The sequence below is a fragment of the Pseudonaja textilis genome, chromosome 2, assembly GCF_049901715.1.
Source record: "Pseudonaja textilis isolate UNSWEBS1 chromosome 2, rPseTex1.2, whole genome shotgun sequence".
In the NCBI taxonomy this organism is placed as follows: Eukaryota; Metazoa; Chordata; class Lepidosauria; order Squamata; family Elapidae; genus Pseudonaja; species Pseudonaja textilis.
The window spans coordinates 149,807,747-149,831,721 of NC_141991.1; the positions used below are offsets into that span (position 1 = coordinate 149,807,747).

Genomic DNA, 23,975 nt, shown 5'->3' on the forward strand with positions numbered 1-23,975 from the left:
GATGGAGTTAACTGAAGCACTTAAGAAGCAAAACAATGGAAAGGCACCAGGCCCAGATGGACTTCCGGCAGAATTTTACAAAACACTACAAGAATCATTGAACCTTCCATTGCTAGAAGTTATGAACGAAGTTATGTTAAAGAAGAAAATACCTAAATCATGGTCAGAAGCTTATATTACACTTATCCCAAAAGAGGAGGCTGATCTATTACAAATCAAGAACTATAGACCTATCTCCTTACTAAATGCAGATTATAAAATTTTTGCTTCAATATTGGCAGAAAGACTTAAAAAATACCTAAATAATTTTATCCACCCTGATCCAAATGGATTTCTGCCAAATAGATAAATACAAGACAACATGAGAGTAATCTTGGACACTTTGGAATATTACGAGCCACACCCTGAAAAACATGGCTTTGATATTTTTAGATGCACTGAAGGCATTTGATAATGTGAATTGGGGATTCATGTTACTACAGTTGGAACAGATGGGCTTTGGTAAAAAATTTATTCAAGCAATAGAAGCTATATATCATAACCAAACGGCAAAGGTAATGATAGAGGGAGAACTGACAGATTCTATTGATATAAGAAAAGGAACAAGACAAGGGTGCCCACTGTCACCTTTGTTATTTATGTTAACTTTGGAAGTGTTAAACAGAAATATTAGAGAAGAAAATGATATAAAAGGGATGAAAATTAAAAAGGAAGAAGTTAAGCTGCAAGCATTTACAGATGATCTGGTTTTCATTTTAGAAGACCCACTAGAAACAGCATCAAAATTGATAGAAAAGATAGAGGTATATGGAAAGGTGGCTGGTTTGAAAATAAATAAAGACAAAACAAAGATTTTGACAAAGAATATGCAAAAGGAAGAACTGGCGGATGTATTAAAAATCCAGGTCATGAATAAGATACATTTGGGGATACATTTGACAGCAAGATGTAGTACACTAAAAGAGAATAACTATATTAAACTTAAGCAACAAATAGCGCTAGATTTGGTGAAATGGGAAAATTTACAACTGTCATTAATAGGGAGAATATCAACAATCAAGATGAATATATTACCCAGAATTTTATATTTGTTCCAAACAATTCCAGTTAGGCTTGGAAAAGATTATTTTGAAGATTTAAATAAAATTGTGTTGAAATATATATGGCAAGGTAAGAAAGCGAGTATAAAGTTAAAACTTTTGCAAGATACCAGAATAAGAGGATGATTTGGTTTGCCTAATTAGGAGTTGTATTACCAAGCTACAAATTTGATGTGGGTTAAGGAATGGATAACATTAAGAAATACTAGATTGTTGACATTAGAAAGACATGATCTGTTGTTGGGGTGGCATGCTTTTTTATGATACAAAGGAACTAAAACACGGGGGTATTTTAGAAGACATTATATACGGGAGTCTCTGTGGTTAAACTGGGAGAAGACTAAAAGGCAATGTTATTTGAAAATTCCAGTCTGGTTATCAATTATTGAAGCATTTTCCTATCCTATAATATATAAAAAGGAACAAACAGTTAGATGTGGTGAAATATTGAATGAAAAGGGTGAACTTAAATCTATGCAAAAAATAGAGGAACAAGGCATAAAGATGAATTGGTTTTCATATGCACAAATACATTCAAGGTATGACAAAGATTCTAAAACAGAAGGTTTCTATGATAAACCGACTGATTTAGATAAGATTTTAACAGGTACTGATGAAAAGGTGATTAAAAAATTGTATGGATATTTATTAGAAATTAAACTAGAAGAAGAACAAGTTAAAGAAACTATGATTGCTTGGGGGAAGAATTTTGGATATGGGATTGATCTAGAGAAATGGCAAAAACTGTGGTCTCAAAATTACAAAATGACAATGTCAACAGCATATAAAGAAAATTTGTATAAAATGTTTTACAGATGGCATTTCCCCCAGAAAAGAATAGCAAGAATGTTCAAGAACAAATCTGGAAAATGTTGGAAATGTCATCAGATACCTGGCTCATATTACCATATGTGGTGGACTTGTGCGGATGCCAAAAAATATTGGACTAAAATCCACACATGGTTGGAAAAAATGACAGAAAAGCATATAGAGATATTTTTATTGGGAATTTTACCTGAAATATATAGTAAAGAATTGAAATATCTGATTGTAAATGTACTAACAGCGGCTAGGATTGTATTTGCTAAAATTGGAAAAATGAGAAAATACCATCACAGGAGGAAATTATTAAGAAAATATTGGAATGTGCTGAAATGAGTAGACTGACATTTGAAATCAGAGAACAAGATGATAAACAATTTTATAAAATTTGGGATCTTTTCTATCAATGGTTAGACAATAAAACATGGTAATGAAATATGTAGATCTTTAGAAAATAATAAGTATATAAAGAGGTTTTTTTTCTTATTATTATTATATCTACAAAATGATTGTAGGATAGATTTGAGATGATAATATGGATTGTCATAAAACAAATTAAGTAAAACATGGATTATCTCATAAAACATGAATGAATAATAGTATAGTCAAATGATTAACAATGATATTAATGTATTTAATATTTGATTGACAATATGAGAAACATATACAATGTAATTGTAATTGAAGACTACGAAATGGAAGCACAAAAAAATTTGTAGACCAACTGACAAACTATATGTATATATATGGAAGATGGCTTGATGTTTTTATGTTTTGTTTGTCTATGTTTGTCTTAAAAAACAATAAAATTTTAAAAAATAATAAAAAAAGAAAAATTAAGCAGTACAGATTCATATATACTTTAAAAACAATTAATGCAATCAAATTGTGTAACTATCATTTTACTGTCCATCAATTGAAGGTACAAACGAATATATTTTTCATATTAAAAGGACTGTAATCATGTTCTTCCTTACTATATTTGGTTATATTTCCTTGGAAACTATTTGATTTTTAAGTGACCAACACATGTTGATTTTCCCCCCACAGTTAACAGCATTGTTGGGATGATAAAACTATATACTTGCTTTTGATTTAATTAAAAGTGAGATGGAAACTTAATCAGGACTGACTAACTAGGTAAAGGAACTAACAGCAGGCAGGAAAAGGGAAGTAACAAAGACAGAATTGGCAGACAGATATGAAGATAAGCAACACCAAAAGGTAGTGAAAGTCAAACTGCAGTTTCTTTGATGTACAGCAAACAGGACATCTACATACTGTATATGTTTCACAAAATCTGAGAAATCTGAATATTTTATCACTCACCTCAGGTGAAGAGTGGACTTGTTGTACACCATGTACAGTCAAAGCTATGGATCCTCCTTTGCTAGTTTGTGGTGTATTCTGTACCACGAGTCGCTGAAATAATTGGCATAAAAAGTCCTGATTATCTTTAGAAGAACTATGATAAGTTGAACTCATTAAGAAGCAAGACTAACTGATAAGTTGCTATATTCGTTGGACCAAGCTACCTATTCACATACATTCAATAAATTGTGCCAAAACTGCTTTATTATTTGCCTCAATTTACACTGATGCTACAGATTGTCCCCTGTGTACATAGAAAGACACTATATTATATACATATGCACGAAAAATGTTCTTTAAAGATTGCCCCAAGTACATCTGTTTTTCCTCAGTTCCAGAGGGCAGTGAACAAAACCAAGCTTGATAAAAAATATGTAGGCTGTACCCAAAGCATCCCCCAACTATAGACAAATCACATCTTGTTTTAACTTTTTCAAATAATAAAATTCTTTTTTTGTGTTGGGAGGCAGCAGTTGCCCCACTTATATTCTATAGTTTAGGCAATTAAAAACCATGCTTATGATGTACTTTATAAGTTTATAACTGTTTGCTGTACTTGCTGCATGATTCCTTGTTTTGGATCCATTTGTATCTCCTCTAATTCCTCTTTAAACATTTCAAAAAAGTATTGTCTTTTGTTAGTTGGAACCTCTGTTGCTTAAAAGTAAAGATTACTCATTTTAGTTATCCCAACAAAATTATATTTTTCTGTATAGCAGTCAAAAAGTATACTGTTCTTGCACAATATGGATAGATATATCTTTGAACTCAATTATTTCTTAATCATTAATCCCAATTTCAGTCCTGAAATATTGCCAAACATGATCTCTTGTACTCTTCCTGACAAAGTGCACAATTATATCTCTTGATACATTTCAGAATTCTGCATATCTTGTGCTAAATCTATATACTCTGTTCATTTAGACACTCATGACTTCTTCATCCCATTCCAAAACTTTTGTCAAAAGGTTCAACAATCATCTCTTTGATGGATTCCAGATTCCTCTGGAAAAGTCTCAAACAAAATTATCTGTCTTAATTCCTATGGTACCACATCACCCCAGCTCAGCTCCACCGTGCATGCACGCGCGCCACCCTTCAGCCAGCTGGTCTTCGGGTCTCTGCCGCGCATGCATGGGGGGGCAGGGCTGCATGCAGGAGGCAGGGCTGCATGTGTGGAGGGGTGGTGCACACATGCGTAGGGGGGAGTGCCTGGAATTTGGGGTATGCATGTGTGCACGTGCGCATGGGCTTTGGGCAATCGGGGATCAAAAGGTTCGCCATCACTGTCCTAAGTGGTAAAGTCATTAAACAGGTCACATGAACATGACTTGCTGCCAGCTACCCCTTGACTCTCCTTTTTGGAAGCCAGCCATGAAGGTGGCAAACAGCAATCATGACCGTGGGACAATGCAAATTCTGTAAATGCGAGCCAGTTGCCAAATGCCTGAATCATGATCATGTGATTGTGAAGACTTGTAACGGCCATAACTTCAAGGAGCAGTCATAAGTCTTGTTTTTCAGCATTGGTATAACTTCAAATGATTGCTGATAAAGGGATCAGCAAGTGTGACTACCTGTATTACACTTAATGAATGAGCAAATCAAAATTAAACCAGATATCATTAACAGGGAGCTGATCCTAAAACTGCATTTCAGTATATGGTTCTATTCTCCTCGAGAGAAGAATTTCACAGTATGAGACAGCTACTTGGTCCTCAGCTGCATCTGGATTTCAAGGCAGTGACAATAGCAAGAAGAATGGTTATATAATTATCTCTAATTATCACTGGTCATTTTCCTGAGCCAAATAGCTTCTCTGCCTTTTGTGCTTTACATCAGGTCATTCTTGAAAGAGTGTCCACAAACATCTGTTCTCAGCACCCTTGTCAATTAGACTGATGCAAAATATAGGGGCCGTATTATCCTAATGTTGAAAAACCTGAACTGGTTGCCATTATGAACATGATTTAAGATACTGGTTTTAATATTTGACATTTCTACTTTTTCATCTGTATAAAATAATTTAAGACTTATTTCTTCATGTATTCATCTTAATCATACTTTAATTCTTTTCTTAATCTCTTTCAGCATTATATGCCTTGGTCTTCCTCTCATATGAAAATAATGAGGTATTAATCAAATAAACTAATATGCATTTTGTGGAGACTGTGAAAAGTGTTTTATTACTTTGATCTTCATAAAGCAATTCATGACATTTCTTGCAATAAACACGTTAGCTTGAGTTAGTACCATAATGCAACTACATTTCTTACCCAAAACAGGACTATAATTACATCACATTTTACAGCAACATTTGAAACACTTGAATATTGTCCAGCAGGCAGGTTGCTGGACAAAGGAGAATGCTTCAACCCATTTCCAACTGTTTGTAGCAGCATCAGTAAAAGAAATGAGACTCACCTGTGGGGGAACTTGCACACTTGTAAGCTGCAGAGGAGATACTGTTCCAGGTTTTGTTTGTACACTGGCTTGAACCAATAACCTCTGCAAATAAGAGAACAAGATTAAAAAAAGACTTTTAGCCTTAATCACTCTCATTATTTTTCCTACTCAGAAATAGGGAAGTTTATTGAATAGTAAAGCCAATATAGTTACTTCTCGACTTATGACCACAACTGTGCCCAAAATTTTTGTTGCTAAGTTGAAACAGTTGTTAAGTGAGTTTGTCCAATTTTATGACCTTTCTTGTCAAAGTTGTTAAGTGAATCATTGCAGTTGTTAAGTTAGTAACACAATTGTTAAGTGAATCTGGCTTCCCAATTGACTTTGCTTATCAGAAGGTTGCAAACATGGTTGGTAACATGGCCCCGGGACTCTGCAACTGTCATAAATATGAATCAGTTGCCAAGCATCCGAATTTCTATCATATGAACACGGGATGCTGCAGTGGTCATACGTGTGAAAAATGACCATAAGTCACTTTTTTCAATGCTGTTGTAACAGTCAATAAACAAACGGTTTTAAGTTGAGGACTACCTATAAAATATTGATATTTGTTATTTCACGATACTGAGGCAAGTTGAGTGAAAACCCATTGATCTCAGTTGAAAAAGCATTTCAGAAAAAGGCGACTTTCAATTTGAGATCACCTGATTTCCTTGACAAAATACAAAACAGTTAAGCAGAGGGTGGGGTGCACAGGGAGGAATTCATAATGAATTGGACTATAGAGTTTAGTACAGGCAGGATCTCTTTTAAGGGCCATTTGAAATCTACCCTGCAATAACGCGTGTAGTAAAGAGGGTGTTTTTCTCAGTGTCCGCCTCATCTGCACTGAACACAGTAACTATGTTTCCTATTTCCAACACCTTGTCTAACAAGATGTGGATGGAGGAAAACTGGAACTGATGGAGGGTCAATGAGAGCAACCTTCAAAATTCTTTGCACGCAAAGTCATGGAGTTATTTTGATTTAGACTCCAATTTGGGGGCAAATCATCTGAAGATAACCTTGTCAGATTCATATAGATCCTTTTCAGCTTGATGATGTGGAATGAATGTGCAGATACTACGGGGCCACCATGTGTGTGCTTAATCCTTGCCCCACCGAGTAGAGTCAGTGTCAGACTGGGACTGGTTCCATGGTTAAGGGAGGTGATTAATGCAGCTTTTAGTATAGTACACGTCCCTATTCTCTTAAATGGACTTTTATAAGACCTTTGCTGAAAAAAGGCCTTCCTTGATCCAGAAAATCTCATTATTGCATTCTAAGGGAAAATGTTTTGAGAAACCAGTAGCTCTGTGTGTGTGTGTGTGTGTGTGTGTGTGTGTGCGTGCTTATGCGTGTATGTGTGTGCATGTATGTGTATATATACACATACATAGATACATATACATATATGTGTATATGTATACACATGCACACACACACACACACACACACACACACACACACACACTTCAAATATATATTTTAACTGGAATTTTGTTCAAATATATATTGGACTGTTCTGGTCATTTTAACTTAAGATCTACATCAGAAGATGATGCAGCCAGGTGCAAACGTGAGCTAGTTGTTAAGCAACCAAACTGATCACATGATCATGGGGGGGGGGGGAACAATGTTATGGTGATTGGAATTACTTTATAAGCTATAGAGGGCCCTTTCCAAGGCCATTGTAACCTTGGCCCATCATTAATGAATGGTTGTTAAGTCAAGGATCGCTGTATGCTATTCGCCATTTACGTGTAATTGCTAGGGAGATTATCAGGAGTTCTGTACTGTCCTTGGTATACTATTGACACCAGTTCTTTTTTTTTCTTATTTTTCCGATTCCAAAGAATTAATTGGTCCATTTGTACGTTACTTAATTTTGGTATTCAAAAGGATGAGAGAGAACAATGAAAACTAGAGAAGAATAGAAGTGCCTTTCCAATAGCTGCCCCACCTTGTGAAATACTCCCCCCCCGCCCCGAACTCCACTAGCTTTTCAGAAGGCCATTAAGGTTTGACTCTTTCCCCGAGCACTGGAGAACAGTAATGGGAGCCCTTGGATGGTTGTTGGGGCCTCCCAAGGGAAGACTGAGGTGCTTGGGGTGGGGGGTGGTTTTTAGTTTGTGTTTTCATTATTTATTGGTTTTTACGGTTTGCAGTTTTATTGTTCTGAATCACCCAGAATTGTGCTCCAAGTTGAGCAGCCATACAAATCTTTTAAATAAGTAAGTAACATAGAATGGCTGTTTGTAAGGAAAAAGCTGGACTCTGGGACTGAAGTGAGGCTTCTTCCAGTAGTTGGAGTTGTACAGCAATAGAAGGAGCATGATCACAAATTACAGTTAGTGAGCCAAGTGTGACCCTTCCTGAACAGGCTGCCTTAGCAATACTTATCTGCCTTGGTTACAACTTGTCTTCATTGACAAGTGCAATGAGTTGTATGCAAGCTATTCTTAAAAATAATAGGTTTCAACTCTGGTATAAGATATAATAAATGACTGTCAGTGAAAAGTATAGTTATTATATATTTGGACTAGCTACTAGTTGCATTCCGACACAATCCAATACATTGATATCGACTTTTAAAGCTATTAATGGATTGGCGGTATAATTATTTACATATATCTTTCCAACAATAAACCTGCCTGGCTATTTAGATAAGCAGGTGAGATCTTACTGATCTTTTGAAGATTTTCTTGTCAGTAGAAGACTGACAATTCTCCTGCATGACTCCCAGGACATCGAGCATACTACCTAAGGAAATACATTTGGCTCTCACTCCCTCAGCGGTCAGGTTTTTAATAGTTATTTCAGTGATTAATTCTCATATCAACTGTATTAATATTACTGTAGCTCATATTTTATATTTTTATTATCTTAAACCATCTTGATTATTACAGAAACAAAAAGCTACAAGAGAACCAAACAAACAATCTCCTATTCTTGGCTACTTTGGAGACCAGCTTACCCAATATGCTTTTTGTTTTACTCATTATATCTCATGTTCTTTTACTGTTATGAATCGTATCTGGAAACTTGAGTCAGACTTCCTCTGATTGCTTTAGTACATATATGTCACATTAATAGCAAGACTCTCAGTTGAGCCACATACCTGCTGAGTGCCCTGGACTTGCTGAACCACCTGAGTCGGCACTCCTGACTGTGTGGCTGTGGACCCTGGACTGGACTCTGAAACGGTATCGCTGGGCCTCATGGAGCCTTCTATTGAAAGACAGAAATATATATATTAGACAAATTTTCTCAAGAAAACTCCAACTTTGCAATTACATCTCCCCCCCCACCCCCCAAAAAAGGAAGAAAAGAGCAGAAAACTGAACTCATTTTCTGAAGTGAAGGAACAACCAGCAATTTTAGTATTTATTCAACACTTAGGGGCATGTGACCAACAGGGGTCCTATTCTGTCCCTACAACCTAGCTCTCTGAAAAGTTAATATAACTTATTTTCCTACTCCAGGAGGTACACATATCAAGTTATTGCCTCATTATATTTTGCACTCTAACAAGGGATCCAGGATTCCTTTTCCCAGGTTGAACTCTTGCTGACATGGGTCTAGGACAACTCGCTGCAGCCAACTTGCCGCAGGACAATTCAACAGAGCCAACTTGAAATAGGACAAAATGCCGTGGGACAAAGTTACCCTAATATCAAAGGAATGGTGGAATAGAATTATTAAAAGAAGGAAACAAAAGGACAGAAAAAGGAAATGTGAATGACAAAAATTAAAATTAAATTGAATTGTTTAATTGTTCCGTCGCAAGTTGTCCCACCAAGAGTTGGCCATGGCAAGCTATCTTGCAGCAAGTTGGCCATGGTGAGCTGGTGTGGGGAGTTGGCAGCAACGAGTTGGCTGCACAGAGCTGTCCCATTCCGTGCTGACACTATTCTCCTTCAGAAGCAGCACAAGAAACTGAATTACTTGTAAAGGTAGGGTGACTCTTCTTTTGAAGGAGAACAAGAAGAGATTAGACTGATATCACTTGGGAAGCCTTTAATTTGGTTTAGGTTTGGTCTTCGAAATGGCTTACTTCAGCTCTATAATTCTATAACTACATGTTTATCCAGAGTTTTGGGAGTAAAATATTAATATTGTATTTTTTGTTATATATTTATTTGTATCCATATTTATTATTTCTATAAATAACTCAAAGAGGTGAACATATCCAACACACCTTCCTCCTCCTATTTTTCCCACAACAACCCTCTGGGGTAGGTTGGGCAGAGAGAGTGAGTGTGACTGGCTCAAAGTAACCCAGATGGCTTTCATTGACAGTTCATACTGACAATTAAAATACGCAGAGCAGCCAGCTCTTAAAATAAGAAATCATATTATTCAAATGTAGCAATTCATTTTCCTCACAAGAACACTGTAATCTCTAAGCATGTTTTTGAACTAAGATTGCCTTAGGCTACAAATGCACAGTTCTTGTTGAGAAAAGTCTATATGTTGAGATCTCTCCAGAATGTTTTTGTTGGAGCTGTTTATAATTACCAGCAGTCTGTCATTACTCTTTGTAATAGGCAGTCCATATATATTTACCCAGAAATGAAGATAACTACCCCCCCTACATTGCTCCTTCATCACATAGTCTCATATTTAAAAGCTGTGCAATATTTGTAGTGATAAAGCAAATGTCTCTCCTCCCTTTATTTTAGGAGCTCCTTAAAAGTTTTATTGTATATATTTATTTATTGGATTTAAATAAAAAGAATCAGCCTAAAAGGACTCCAGGCAATATATAGCACCCAATTAGATAAAAATGCCGAATCCAGTCTGAACATCTGGCTGACTGTGTGACGAACTATAATCAATAATGCTCAATAGAAATAAAATTTAAAAACCCAGGCTACTGTTCCACAATCTTCAAAACCTCCCCCCACCAAAAAAGTCAGGATTTCACAAGCCTCTGGAAGTCACAGGATTGGGATCATCAACATCCTTCCTTAGGCTATATCATGGGAGGGAAGACGGCCTCCAACTATGCCCCAGAAAGGAAGAGACTTTCAGAAGGCGCCATCTGGACTGGCTGGGCAGAAGTTATCTGGAAAAGTTGGATCTCCTAGACATCTCTTAGATTGAATACACTTTTAGTAAGCCACTTGGTGCAACAATGCTAATAGTAACAACCCAAACCTTGCTTACTCTACTCCGGCAAAGTTCTGTATTTTTTTAAACTTAATTTTTTATGTTTTTTTATTTATTTGCCAGATGTTTCCTTTCTATATCCATCCCTGAAAACATGTTTTTTCTAAAGGCAAATAGGAATATAGCTGCCTCTGGTACAACAAGCTCACTTCTCTCTTACTTCTTACTTCTCTTACTCTCTTACTCCTTATTTCTCTTACTCTCTGCAATTACATCAGGATATCAAGCTTCTGGCTTTCATCTACCCTCAATGATATTATTGTCATAAACAATTGTTTTCTATTTTCTGAAGATGCTACCTTTCATTTCCTTCCAGATTTTGAGATATAATCTGAAGCAGTGCATACATTTCTTTTCCATAAGCAAGGATAGAGCACATGGTTCAAAGAACTACTATGACAATCAAGAAGCTTTCTACGCTGAGAGCAGAATCTTCTGCTTTGAATAACTTCTTCTATGCTGTAACTCTGTTGGCCACAATGGGCTTGCAAGAGAGCAAAGGCAGCAGTTGATTTGTAAATCATCTATCTCTGATACAGGCCAAGAAGTACTAAGCAGAAATCCCTTCAGAAGTACTTACGATCAAAAGGCATTGCATAAAGGCAATCATAATACATGATGAAGCTCCTGAAAGGTTTCAGCTCTAACTGCTGTTTTCCTTGAAAATAAAACAGGCAAACCTTTTATAAACTGGAACCTTGGCCAAGTAATCCCCATTTGTTCCTACTAAAGCTTCCAGGCAGATTGACTGCGAATAAACATTCGCATCAGAGTAGGTACATTTGCTGTTCTTCTCAGGATTGGGTGGCGGATGCCGGCTGTTCACCTGATTGTAATCGCAAAGGAGCAGTTCACATTTCATGGGCGTCTCATTTGACATGCTCAACAGAAGGGGAGAAAGGGCAGAGGAAGACACACTGGGCCAGCTGCACTGGGCTTCTGGATGCATTTGTGTTCTTAAAAAATACAATTTATTATGCAGGATTTCAAAACTGTTCCCTTGAAGTACTCTTGCAATGTAAAGAATGATCAGCATAATCAATATTATTGTGCCAATGGCTGACTTGAGAATTGTTGAACTTCTCAGGGAAAGACCAGTTCCCTTCAATTCATTAAAAGAATTAACATCTTGTAAAAGGCACTTTTCACCCTCTGTGACATCTAGACACATTAGAATTTGTAATGGCAACAACCATCCATTCAACATTTCTTGGAAACTCCAAGGTTTCCTAATATGTGTTCCCAAAACTGGTTCCAGTTTTGGAAAGCATGAAAATCCTACATAGTCTCTTATCTCTCATAGCAGATAATTTTATATTTAGGGTAGAAATTCTCACAATGTCATAATGAGCATCTCTGATATGAAAATCTAGATCAAAAAATTAAACTTACTTGAAAAATGATCAAAACAAGTCACCTGAAAATAACAGTTATTGTTTAAGATATGAAAGCAAATAGATGGAAGCAGAGTCAGAAAAGATAGAAGAGCCTGCTAACAATGTGTTTAAAACTGCTTGAAGCAGACTCCAGATTTTAGGACAGAATTTGACAAGACTTTTTACTCCATAAGGAATGCCAATGGACAGAAATGACCATTTATTTACTAAGTCTAGTTTCTTGAATCATACTGGCATTACCTCAATGTGCAATAAGGAGATACCTCAATTTAAATTATTTTTGAGATACCAAGGAACCTTTATCTCCTGTGAAAGTTGCAAACTTAGTTTTACATTTTAGGTAGAAATAGTCTTTTCTGATTTGCAGACTACAATTGAAAAAGTGGGTTGTGTCTTTTGCATGAAAATACTTGTGGAAAGGGAGTGTAAGTATTTAAGTCATAAGAACATAATCTAGAGTATAGTTATTAATTGGTAAATTGTTTTAATAAAGGTGATATGCTTGCGTTCCATATGGGAACACTTGGAATCATATTAACCTATAACTGGATGGGAAGGAACAGACTTTGGCCCATCCTGATAAGACTAAATGACTGTGGCTGCTTGGCCTCTAGGATCAGGGACATTTCCATCTTTGGTTTTGGATGGGGCTACACTTCCTCATTTGAAAATCTTGGGCTTACAGCTACTGCCCATAGGAGGGCCTTTGCACAGGTACATCTTGTATTGCTGGTTGCATCCCTTAATCAATTGGGAGGCCCTGGAGGTAGTCACTCATGTCGTGATCGCCTCACAATTGGAGTATTGCAATGTGCCCTACAACAGGACTGTCACTGAAGACCATCCATAAGCTATTGCTAATTCAAAGCACGGGGGGAAGCAATAATAGGAACTTCTTGTTGTGTTTGTGTCACCACTGCTATACAAGCTACACTGACTGCCAGGTAGCTTCTGGATGCAATTCAACAACAATAAATGAGCCATTAGATCCTCTTAGCTTATGAAGAATGCTTGGAAGAAGTCAGCCTTCTTGATGGAAGGGGTGGTTTTTGCCTCCCTTTAAATAGATAATGGCAGGAATCCCCACCCCAAGGCCATGGCCTACTACTGGGCCGTGGCCTGTTCAGAATTGGGCCACGGAAGTGGCAGGTAAGCATGCGCATGCCCACTGCTCGCATAGAACCATCCCCCCCTCCCCAGTCTGCAAAGCTGGAAAGGTTGGAGGCCACTGAATAATGGTATATGCTCTCATTGCTGGACCCAAACGTTCTGGGTAACTTTTGTTTAGTCTACAATCTTTCCTTTGAGGGATAGTTTTTGAGAATGTAGTTGGACTGCAGTTTCAGGAGGTCCTTAAAGAAAATGTTTATCTGGACATTTTTCAGTCATGTTTCAGATCAAGCCACAGTGTAGATGTTAGGGATGGTCCATTTGTCCTGATCTCCTTGATCTCTCAACAGTTTTCAATACTACTGATCATGTGGAATACCTGATGCTCTCTGAGCTTGGCTGTTTGCTTGCAGAAGTTTCATTACCTGACTAGATAATGTTGGGTAATGAAACATCTGCAAACCAACGAACAGCAACTCTACAATTCAACTCTGAGCAACATGTATTCTCTTCGATTGAAACTACTGATTGTGGTATCTTTTGCACTATTTATGGAACTGGTACAGTGTATTCTCTTCTCTGTGAATAGTTCTAGTTGGTGTCAGCACAAAGGCAGAGATTGAGCCCGAAGCCCCTAATTGTAGGGTGCTAGAAGTCCTGACATTCTCACACCTTTTGTTTTTAACATCTGGTTGAAGTTCTGTATTAATTCAAGGTCACACATTATTTTGGCAATCTTGATCCTGGGTTGCCCAATGATCCTGTCAAAATTTTATCCCTATGTCTGGAGTTTATGAGAGGCTGGACGAAGAGAAACAGACCCAAGCTCAACCCTAGCAAAGCTAAGTCACAGTGGATTATTGGATCCCCAATCCTGGAAATTTTCATTTAATACTGGATGAGAAAGAATTTTCCCTTTAGGAACTGCTGCATTACCTAGAGTTTTCCTGGATTTTTGGCTCCTGCTTAAAGAGCATCTTACAGGATTCCACAGGCTTTTGTCACAAGCTTTTCTCTTGAATGGAGCCTTATAAATTTAACAAACATGTAAAACAATAAACCTATGTTTATATACGAGTTTGTTTCCTTTTATTCATTGCTCTCTCAGCAGAGAGCAAAGACAATTCAGCTCTCTAATCAATGTCAATTTAGCACATCCCTTCTAGACATCAATGCTTTTGTAAAATACCAAGCACTGAAATTCCTACCTTGGCAAGTCAACATCATTTACTATAAGGCAACTGTGTGAAAGGCAATCACAGCAACATAATCTACTTGAACCTGAGCCAAAATTGTACTTGCAGAGATATGTTAAGTTCAATTCCACCAAAAGAAAGGGAAACTGAGAGTGTGGGTATTTAACTTTAGAATGAGCCAGAAAAGAAAGTGATCATTACCACAAAGGTCATTTTCTTGGCTTGCATGTATTTTGTTACAAGGGCCAAATAGCAAAAATAGGTCAATTAAATGAATTTTGTACACACTGATTTAAAAAAAATATCAATAACCATTTAATAAAACAAAAAAGCAACTCAGTTGGATTATCTATGGTGCCTTTGAACATTGTATTTATAATTATCTTTCACTTTTTGCAGTATAGCTGAAAATCAGCTGCTGCTTCTACTTGCTGGATGGAAAATTGGTGTAATTCAAAATCATCTGTATCCCAACATGAACGAATTTACCTTTTACTGTCTCTGATTTTCGCCAATGCACATATGAAAACAGAACTCAGCATATACTGAAACTCTTAAACTGAAGGAAGGCTGCTTTATAAAAACAGAATAAATTCCAATAAATCTATATACTACCAAAAGTCTTGCTGTCATTAACTAGGTGAAACAGTGTATCATAGAGCAGCAATTTTTGAATCAAGATACTACCAAATGGGCTAACTTACAGAATCTGTCCAAAATCTACACCAATGGCTCTCTATAGCGATGATTCACTATAGCAATAACCACTTACTCCTGGTAGGGAAGACCAGGGCAGGGCAAGGGCAAGGGAGATTTCAATGCTCCCTGTCAGATTCCCATAAGCAAACTCAATGGAAAGTCAAAGGCAGGCCATTGGAAACCTTGCCTACTCCCACTCCTTTTCTGTATACATCTGAACTAGACTGTGTTGTTTCTCCATGTCATATATACATGCATAATTTTGCATTTAATACATGCATAATTTTGCATTTAATTGTTTGTTTGTTTATCTTGTCATGTTTATGTTAATATTAGAGGTGGAGACCATTTGAGAGCTGTATGCAACGTAGTTTCATTTTAATGTATGCCGATCAGCGTGCATTCAAAGTGACAAGAAAGTTTTTCTAAGTCTGAGTCTAGATAAGGATGTATCAACAGGGCATGGGTTGTCTAGTTGGAGAAGAGAGAAGTACTCTGCATTTACAGAGAAAAAAAGTCACTATTACAGGATAATCAGTAGCCTATGAATTAAAAGCATTCTCTAGGTCCCTATTCTCTGATCCAGACCCCACCCCAATCATGCTGTCAAACATTGTAGAAAGTTGAGAGTTCTTGTTATTTAGTGGTTGGGGAAGCTGCATTAACTTTTATTCCAGCATAACCTCAATCAAAAACAAACAATCACTGTTCGCAATCCTGAACTACCTATCTTTGTGATACTGTGATATTACTAAGATAGCTCCAAAACAAAAACAAAATTCAATGTACAACTTCCATATGCCAACAGATTAACCACCATATATCAAACCCCCCCCCCCACACACACATAAGAAAATAGTATGATTCAGCTACAATATTATCCTATTTCAAATAACCTGCTCATTTATCCCAGAAATATCTGCTCTGAGTGGAACAACAATCTGCAATCCTACTTCCTCATTTGAACTTTGCTGGCTTCAAGACATAGCCCTCGCTTAATGATCATTCAAATTAACGATGGCTTCAGAAAGGGTGCTTTATGGTGCATAAGGCACTTCTGATTGTTGCAAAATGTCACCCTAATCCCCTGCATGGTCACATGACTGTGATCTGGTTGCTTGACAATTCAGGAAGTCAATAGAGAAGCCAGCAGGGGAGGATAAAAGCACAAAGGATACAGGGGAGCTGAAATCCTTTGGCAGCTATAGGATGAAGCATCTCGCTTATGGATTTCCACTCTGTGAAAGGAGAGGAGCTAAAATCCTTCAGAAGGGTGCAGAACAAAAGAACTCTGAGATGAAAAATCCTTAACCAAAATTTTTTGCTGAACCCTGGTCATGGAGACACTAATATAATATGCTCTTTGCACAAAAGTCAAATAAAGTCGCACTGAAAATTACTAGGCAGAATTTTTTAAAGTCCTTCCTTTATTATTTTTATAAATAATTCAAAGCATTGAAAATATGTAATAATCCTCCCTCCTATTTTTTCCTACAGCAAACAATTCTGTGAAATTAGTTGGGCTGAGAAAGAGAATGAGTGGCCCAAGATCATCTAGCTAGCTTCATGTCCAAGGTGGGACTAGTTTGTGCCTAGTTTCTAGCCTGGTGCCTTAACCACTAGATCAAGATGGCTCTTTTTTTCCAGTCTTTTTCCCATTCTTCTGTAATTTTCCAACTCTCTCTAATCTCTGTGCAATCTATAGCAAAAACAAAGTGTAGAAAATTCACATAATACGTGAATGATGGTAGTCATTCAAGCAGCTCAAATGTAAATTTCTGTTGTGACAAAATTCAAATGAAACTAAATATTATCATGTAAATGTAAAAGAAATATGTCATGAAACTTCTCTCATCACGATTTTATAAACATGTCTATATTCATTATTATTATTTTTATTAAATATATTATAGCTATTCGTTCCACTAGATTCCGGACAGCTTACAACACAAAAGTATACTGTATACAGAAATTAAAAACATGAAACAAAATGTGACAGCCGAGATTAAAAATAATTATAATAATGCATACGCAATTTTTGGTAATAGTGCCAAAATGGTATGCCATTGCTATCTTCTGGTTTGCTGGTTTGTTTTTTTAACTTTCTAGTCCTGCCTGCAAGCCCTGGAATTCTCTGGTAGTCTCTCATTCAAGTATTAAAACCCTAGCCCAAATCTGCTCTGACATGTCAGAAGCAGCCTTCCACTTGGGTCAGACAGACACTGAACTCTTCTTAGACTATTTTCAATTATTATTAATGTAAGCAGAAGAATTAAGCAATCTATTATATTACATTTCCAACTGTCCTGGAATCTCACCCTTACAGGTCTGTGCAGGGCTGTGATGCAGAGTTCATGTCATATCTTCTAAAACTTTGTACATAGATTAATATTCTTGGGCTATCATTGAAAATATACAGGAACTATCTATCATAAAAATCTGATTAGTGAAAGAAAGGTTCTGTTGCATACCACACAGGAGGAAGAGATTCTAGTCTCATCATCATACCTAAGTTCTAAATGCAAATCTTCATTGTTGATGCAAGACCCAGAATGAATTTGCTGAGACTATTCTGTATTTGCTAATTCCCTACTCAAAATTTATTTGTAACTGCAAAATCAATACCAAGAGAGCTTTCATGCTCATTCATGAATATGCAGAGAAGTGAAAAATATAGTCACTCGACGTAGACATTCCCGGGGGTTTCAGTATTCACTAATTAAGTGTTTGTGATAACTGTATACAATATAACTACTACAATAAGAATTAAGTATATAATTTTAAAAGATGGACACTAATTGTTCATAATAGCTGATTGAGAATTAGAAAATATATTTAAAGACAAATTAAATGCTGGATCTGGAAATCCTCAATGAATGCTTCAATTGACTTTTGCAAACCAATTTTAAATCACTTCTCTCACCTAAGCTTTTAATCATGCATTTCAATACAGTCATACCCTATATTTTTGTACATACATATTTCAATAGAACAGTTTTAAAATATAGTAGTAAATTTAAAAGGACTTCATGTGGGATTGATGAGATTAAGCAAATTATCATTTGAAATCGACCGCATTCTTCTAGTAAAGATAGACCAAGAAGCTATGAAATGCAAATCACACAACTACAAATTAAGGAAAGCTATCTGGAGATATGTTCAAATTATAAATATACTCAGTTACATAGATATGCAATGGGATCTTCAATGATTATAATATTTGAGGGAAATATTTCACAAATAGGTTTCAAGGCAGATGAAAAGATTCTGTGCTTGAAACAAAGGGAAATATTTCCTAAAAGCTGCCTAGGAAGGATATTGCCAGCTACTGTTGTCAGTATTCCCAAACTGGTTGAATCAGAAATATTTGATATTTGGGCTGATTATAATTTTACTTGATAGTCTTTACAGAAGTGGCACTGATAATGGCTTTCACAAGCTCCCCTACTTGAAGGCTGTAAATACCGTATTTTTAGGTCTATAAGATGCACTTCCCCGCCCCCCCAAAAAAAGTGGGTGGAAATGTCTGTGCATCTTATGGAGCGAATGTTGCCAAAGCACCACCCACCACTGGCCACCACCTTTCAGCCTCTGCCTCCCCAACAATTTGCCTCCTTGCAGCAAACAGCTGGTTTCCACATATCCCATTTTCATTATCCATGCGCCCCATTTTTAGGTTCTGCACGCCCCATTTTCAGCCTTCGTGCACCCCATTTTTGGCCTCTGCGCAGCCCATTTTTGGCCTCCACGCGTCCTGTTTACAGCCTGTTCCAGGCGGTGGAGATCGCCCCTACCGCCGATCACTACCACAGCCATTTGGCGATTGGCAGCAATCAGTGGTGGCGGGAATGCCTGGCACCTAGAACAGGCTGAAATGGGGTGCGCAGTGATGGCGACAATCCCTGCAGTCTGGAACAGGTGATAGGGAGTATTCCAGGAAGCCGATCTAACCAATCAGCTGCTTGTGCTAAATCAGGCTGTGCTGAAGGTGACCAGGCTGTTTGCTATTTGCTGAAGGAGGCAAATTGCTGGGAGACAGATTTTTTTTTCTTGTTTTCCTCCCCAAAAGGTAGGTACATCTTATAGTCTGGAGTGTCTTATATTCTAAAAAATACAGAAAATAAAGTGCATTTAATCTCTCCAAATGACCGCTCTCATTTTTTTTCCTGACAATCTCCCTACTTTCCTTCACCCCTTAAACACTTACCAGAAACAGTCACTACAATGTACTGCTGTGGCGCAGGCGTTGGTGTCTGTTGTCCAGTGGGTGGAGCCTGTGTCTGAGAAGTTGGGATTTCTGTAACATACTGTTTTGGGGTTGACTGCTGCTGTTGCTGCTGGGCACCTTGCAATTCTGCCACATACTGTTGTTGAGTTGCTGCTGCCACCACCACTGGTGTTGTTGTGTTTGCTGTTGCTGCTGGCTGTTGCTGAGACTGTTGCTGTTGTTGTGATTGTTGTTGGGCTGCCTGCAATTCGGTAACGTAAGCCTGTGTTGCCATGCCAACAGTGGGGAAAATGATAATAAATAAGGCTTTTTTGCTTCCTTTCGTTGAAGAGAAAAGGAAAAACAAATAGAACAAAAAAGAAAAGAAAAATAATTAATCAATTATAAAGCATTCTACAGAAAGAAAGAACTCCCTACAGTTCTATTCACAGTGATAACTTAATAACTCACCATGTTTAAAATCTAATTACAATCAATTATTGAAAAGAATAGCACTAGGAACATCGATTAGTGCATGTGAAATATTAGTCTGGAAAATGCACAACACTTAAATATAATCTGTAGGACTACTTAAATCATGTTTTTCAGAATTCTTTTATGAAACACAAACCTGCTCACAATCTTCAGAAATTCAGCTTGCTTACAATGTTCATTACAGCTAGTTAAGATAAGGAATAGAGGACCGAGTATGAACTTTAAGACAGAAAATATGCTACAACATGCCAGATTCAGAATAAATTGTTCACTATTTGTCACATTCTGCTCCCAGTGTTTCTGGTTAAATGTGCATAATAATGTGTCTTCGCCAATTTTGCAAACTTCCATAGTATTTTGTAGAGCTGTTTTAAAGAACTTTAATATGCCTCTATGGACAATATAAAATCACATTCTATTTGATTTTATGCACAGACAAACAACATGATAAATCCCAAAAGTGACTATTGTAATCACAACCTAGTAATGGGGATGGTCAAATGCTTCAAAATAACCCCTTTTATTGTTTAAAGCTAAAAGAATAATGGAGAGACAATTGCAGAGAACCTCAACAGCAATGTTTAGTAAATCCTTATTTTATGCAGTGAGGTTGTGTAAAAACCTGCTTCATACATGAAGGAGCATATATGGTAATCCTTGACTTACAACCACAATTGGGATTGCAAATTTCATCAATAATTGCTGTACTGGTTAATTGAGTTATCATATCATCATACCCAATTTTATGACCTTTTTGCAACTGTAGTTAAGAAAATCACCACAGTTGCTAAAGAATATTTTACAATTTATCTGGAATTATTATTTTTGCGTAAGGCTGTTTTTTCTCAGACAGCCAGACAAAATGATTAGTGTACAATCATTCTTTTTGCTTAACTCTGTCAGGAAAATCAGAAGCTGCCTCACTGAAGCAGGCTGGTAATTGCATATGAGTCCTGCACTATCTATTTTTGAACGTTCAGGTCTCAGAAAGGAAAACTTTTTTTCTGACCCTTTATGATGACCATAAAAACCTCTTTTAACCAAACAAGCATTACAAATTATTCCAAGTTCAAATGTCCAAATACTTAAAAATACAATACTAAAACATAAAAACTGTAGAAGGCATCAAGACATGCACAACATGGCCGTATGCTGCTTAGACTGCATTCCAAAGATTCCAGTAGGCTTGCTCATTCTTTTTTGTGCAAGTTGAACTTGAAAATAACTTTGCTCTTTTTAGAACCTTAAGAATTCAGACTTCATCCAAAGCAGAATCACATATTTAAGTCTTTTACTGATACAGAGGAATGTTACCTTTGAAAATCCGGTTCTTACCTAATGGCTAGTTTCAGAGGCTGTACTGATACAATTGGTTGGGTTGATACACTGCACTGCCCATTAACCATGGTCTACAAATTAAAATGGCCAATTCACACGATATGGCAAGTCAAAACAAACCATAATCATAGTCTGACATAGCTTAATCTGTGTTGCCATTCTATTGCTATTTTTCACTATTACATTTGCATAAAGAACTTAACAATTAATCAATGGAATAACTTGCCTCCCCGAGTTATGGTGATCCCTTTCTGGAGGTCTTCAAGAAAAGACTGGACCCAGCCATTCATCAGGATGGAATATGTTCTCCTGCTCTGGGCAGGAGGTTTGATTAGACCTCTAAGGTCCCTTCCAATCCTGTGATTTTATGATCTGCTGGAAAGTAAATCTTCTGGAAAGTAATCCAGCACAGACAGAGCATTACTAACGGCATATCTACTGAATTGAAGGATAGTATTCCTTTAAGGATAAACATTTATCTACATCCTAGGATAAAAACTCTCAAATTAATAACTGAGGCAACAAGTGCTCTCAGTAGTGAAGGAGAGTTCAAAATTTGTTCCCCTCACTTGCCAAATATACTGTAGTTTTCAGCTGCAGGGAGAAATTAAAATTGAAAAGAAGATCCATATAAAAAATTTTCATGTCTGCCCTTGTATATTTATCTTTCCAAAAAAAATTAAAATTACTTTATGCAATTAGAGAGAATTCATAAAAAAATAAAAAGGAAAAATTATTTATATTGTAAAAGAATGACATTTCCTAGGCATTATGAGCCTCGGTGGCACAATGGTTAGAGTGCGGTACTGCAAGCAACTCCTACTGCAATTTGGCAGATTGAATCCCACCAGGCTCAAGGTTGATTCAGCCTTCCATCCTTCCGAGGTGGGAAAAATGAGGACCCAAATTGTTGGGGGTAATAGGCTGACTCTGTAAACCGCTTTGAGAGGGCTGTAAAGCACTATAAAGCGGTATATAAGTCTAAGTGCTATTGCTATTATATATTCTTATCCCAATAGCTACAATCCTGCCTAAAGTACCACAATTCTGTTCACAGGGTATACTCTTGCGAATATGAAAACATCTCTAAAAGTTAACAGCTGCATACTGTGCATCCAAACCCAACTATTCCATAATACAATTCTGAAATAATCTTTTAAACCTCAGCATTAACTCAAGAGCAGCATATCATGCCACCCAGGGAACAGAGTACAGTAAAACCAATTGATGCCACGTCGATGGAGATTCTCAATCATGGTTGTCTCAAATGAGCTGTTCAGAAAGCAATTTCTTGTTTTTTTTCCTTGAAAACATTTCATTTCTCATCCAAGAAGCTTCTTTAGTTCTGGCTGAATGATGGGGAATGGAAGGATTTATTTATCTGGTTGTTAGCACTCTGAAGGTCGGTCATTAGCTCTGAGTTGTTGAGCTCTCTCAGAGTTGTTGAGGTCACTTGGGGCTTTATCTATATCCCAAGGGTCATCTGAGTGCAAATGGGTATGGAACTTTCTCGGTAGTGCATCAAGTGGCCTCAACGACTGAGCTATTGACTGCCCTTAAGAATTCTAAGGATCAGATGAATACGCAAAGAATATAAATCCTTCAATTCTCTACCATTCCTTCTTGGATGAAAAGCAAAGGTTGTCAAGAAAGTCCAGTTCCCTTATATGACACCAATCTGTCCCAAAGCTGGTATTTAACCATTTTTGGGACAGATTGGATCTATACACATCTCCAGAATTTTACTTCCATCTGATCAGCAAAATAAAGTTGGTAACATGGGTATAGACAGATCGCACAATGAATAAGAAAAGGAATGCATCATGGGCAAACGCCAGAGCAATGGCAGTTTTGTCACTTTTCTTAGAAACACTTTCTGCTGTATAAAACAAGTATGTATCAGTGCCTGGATGAAATCATGCATAGGACTCTCATACAATCAGACTTATTACAATTTGTTTCTCCAACCCTAAGCAATGTATTTGATGGTTCTGATTACTGGATATTTTCAGCTGAAGTAAAAATTAAATATTGAAAATATTTTAATAATACCTTTTTCTTGAATGGAATGGTTTTCACATGTAGCCAAACTGCATATTCCAGTAAAAATGTTGTATTATTATATGGCATGTAGTTCTAGTTGCCTATAATTAAACCTGTAATGATAAAGGCCAACATTACAAGTATAATCTGGATTTTCAAAAAGAATCAGAAATTACATTCATTGCTCGGGAAATTCAAACCACCAACTCCCACAAGCAATTACATGGTTAGTACTTATTTTCATTCAGCCTTTCCAAAGCAACCAAGCACCGTCATCTTTCTGTAACTTCTGGATCTTAAACATACAAACATAAAATAAATTCCACAATTATTCTTCCTACATTAAATGAGAATATCCATGCAATGAACATAAAACATGAAGTTGATTGAAATTGATGAACTTGATGCTAGTAATTTCTAAATGGCTATGACTTTTTGGTAATGTACTGAAGTGCTAAACTCTACCTTGTCCTACGCAGCAGGATCAGTTTTAAAACATTTGAATTTTGTGGCCATTTTACAACCTGGGAACATTCTTTTAATGTTTCAAAAGTACTAAAGTCCGGCCAGCCAT

General features: G+C 36.9%; 1 protein-coding gene across 9 annotated transcripts in view; it reads right to left on the reverse strand.

The window, feature by feature from the left end:
* The window catches only part of RFX1 (regulatory factor X1), a 66,794-nt gene that overhangs the window by 36,499 nt on the left and 6,320 nt on the right, over positions 1 to 23,975 (reverse strand). For 6 of the 9 annotated variants that reach the window (XM_087925881.1, XM_087925885.1, XM_026711558.2 and 3 more), the window contains 5 exons: positions 23,411 to 23,514; positions 19,526 to 19,808; positions 8,863 to 8,972; positions 5,718 to 5,801; positions 3,252 to 3,344 (listed from right to left, as the gene is read on the reverse strand). In XM_087925881.1, the coding sequence (XP_087782007.1) occupies positions 3,252 to 3,344; positions 5,718 to 5,801; positions 8,863 to 8,972; positions 19,526 to 19,808; positions 23,411 to 23,488 (648 nt within the window). In that variant the 5' untranslated portion in view covers positions 23,489 to 23,514. Of the gene's footprint in view, positions 1 to 3,251; positions 3,345 to 5,717; positions 5,802 to 8,862; positions 8,973 to 19,525; positions 19,865 to 23,410; positions 23,515 to 23,975 lie in introns of all 9 variants that reach the window. The other 3 variants (XM_087925882.1, XM_026711557.2, XM_087925884.1) reach the window with 2 other exon arrangements.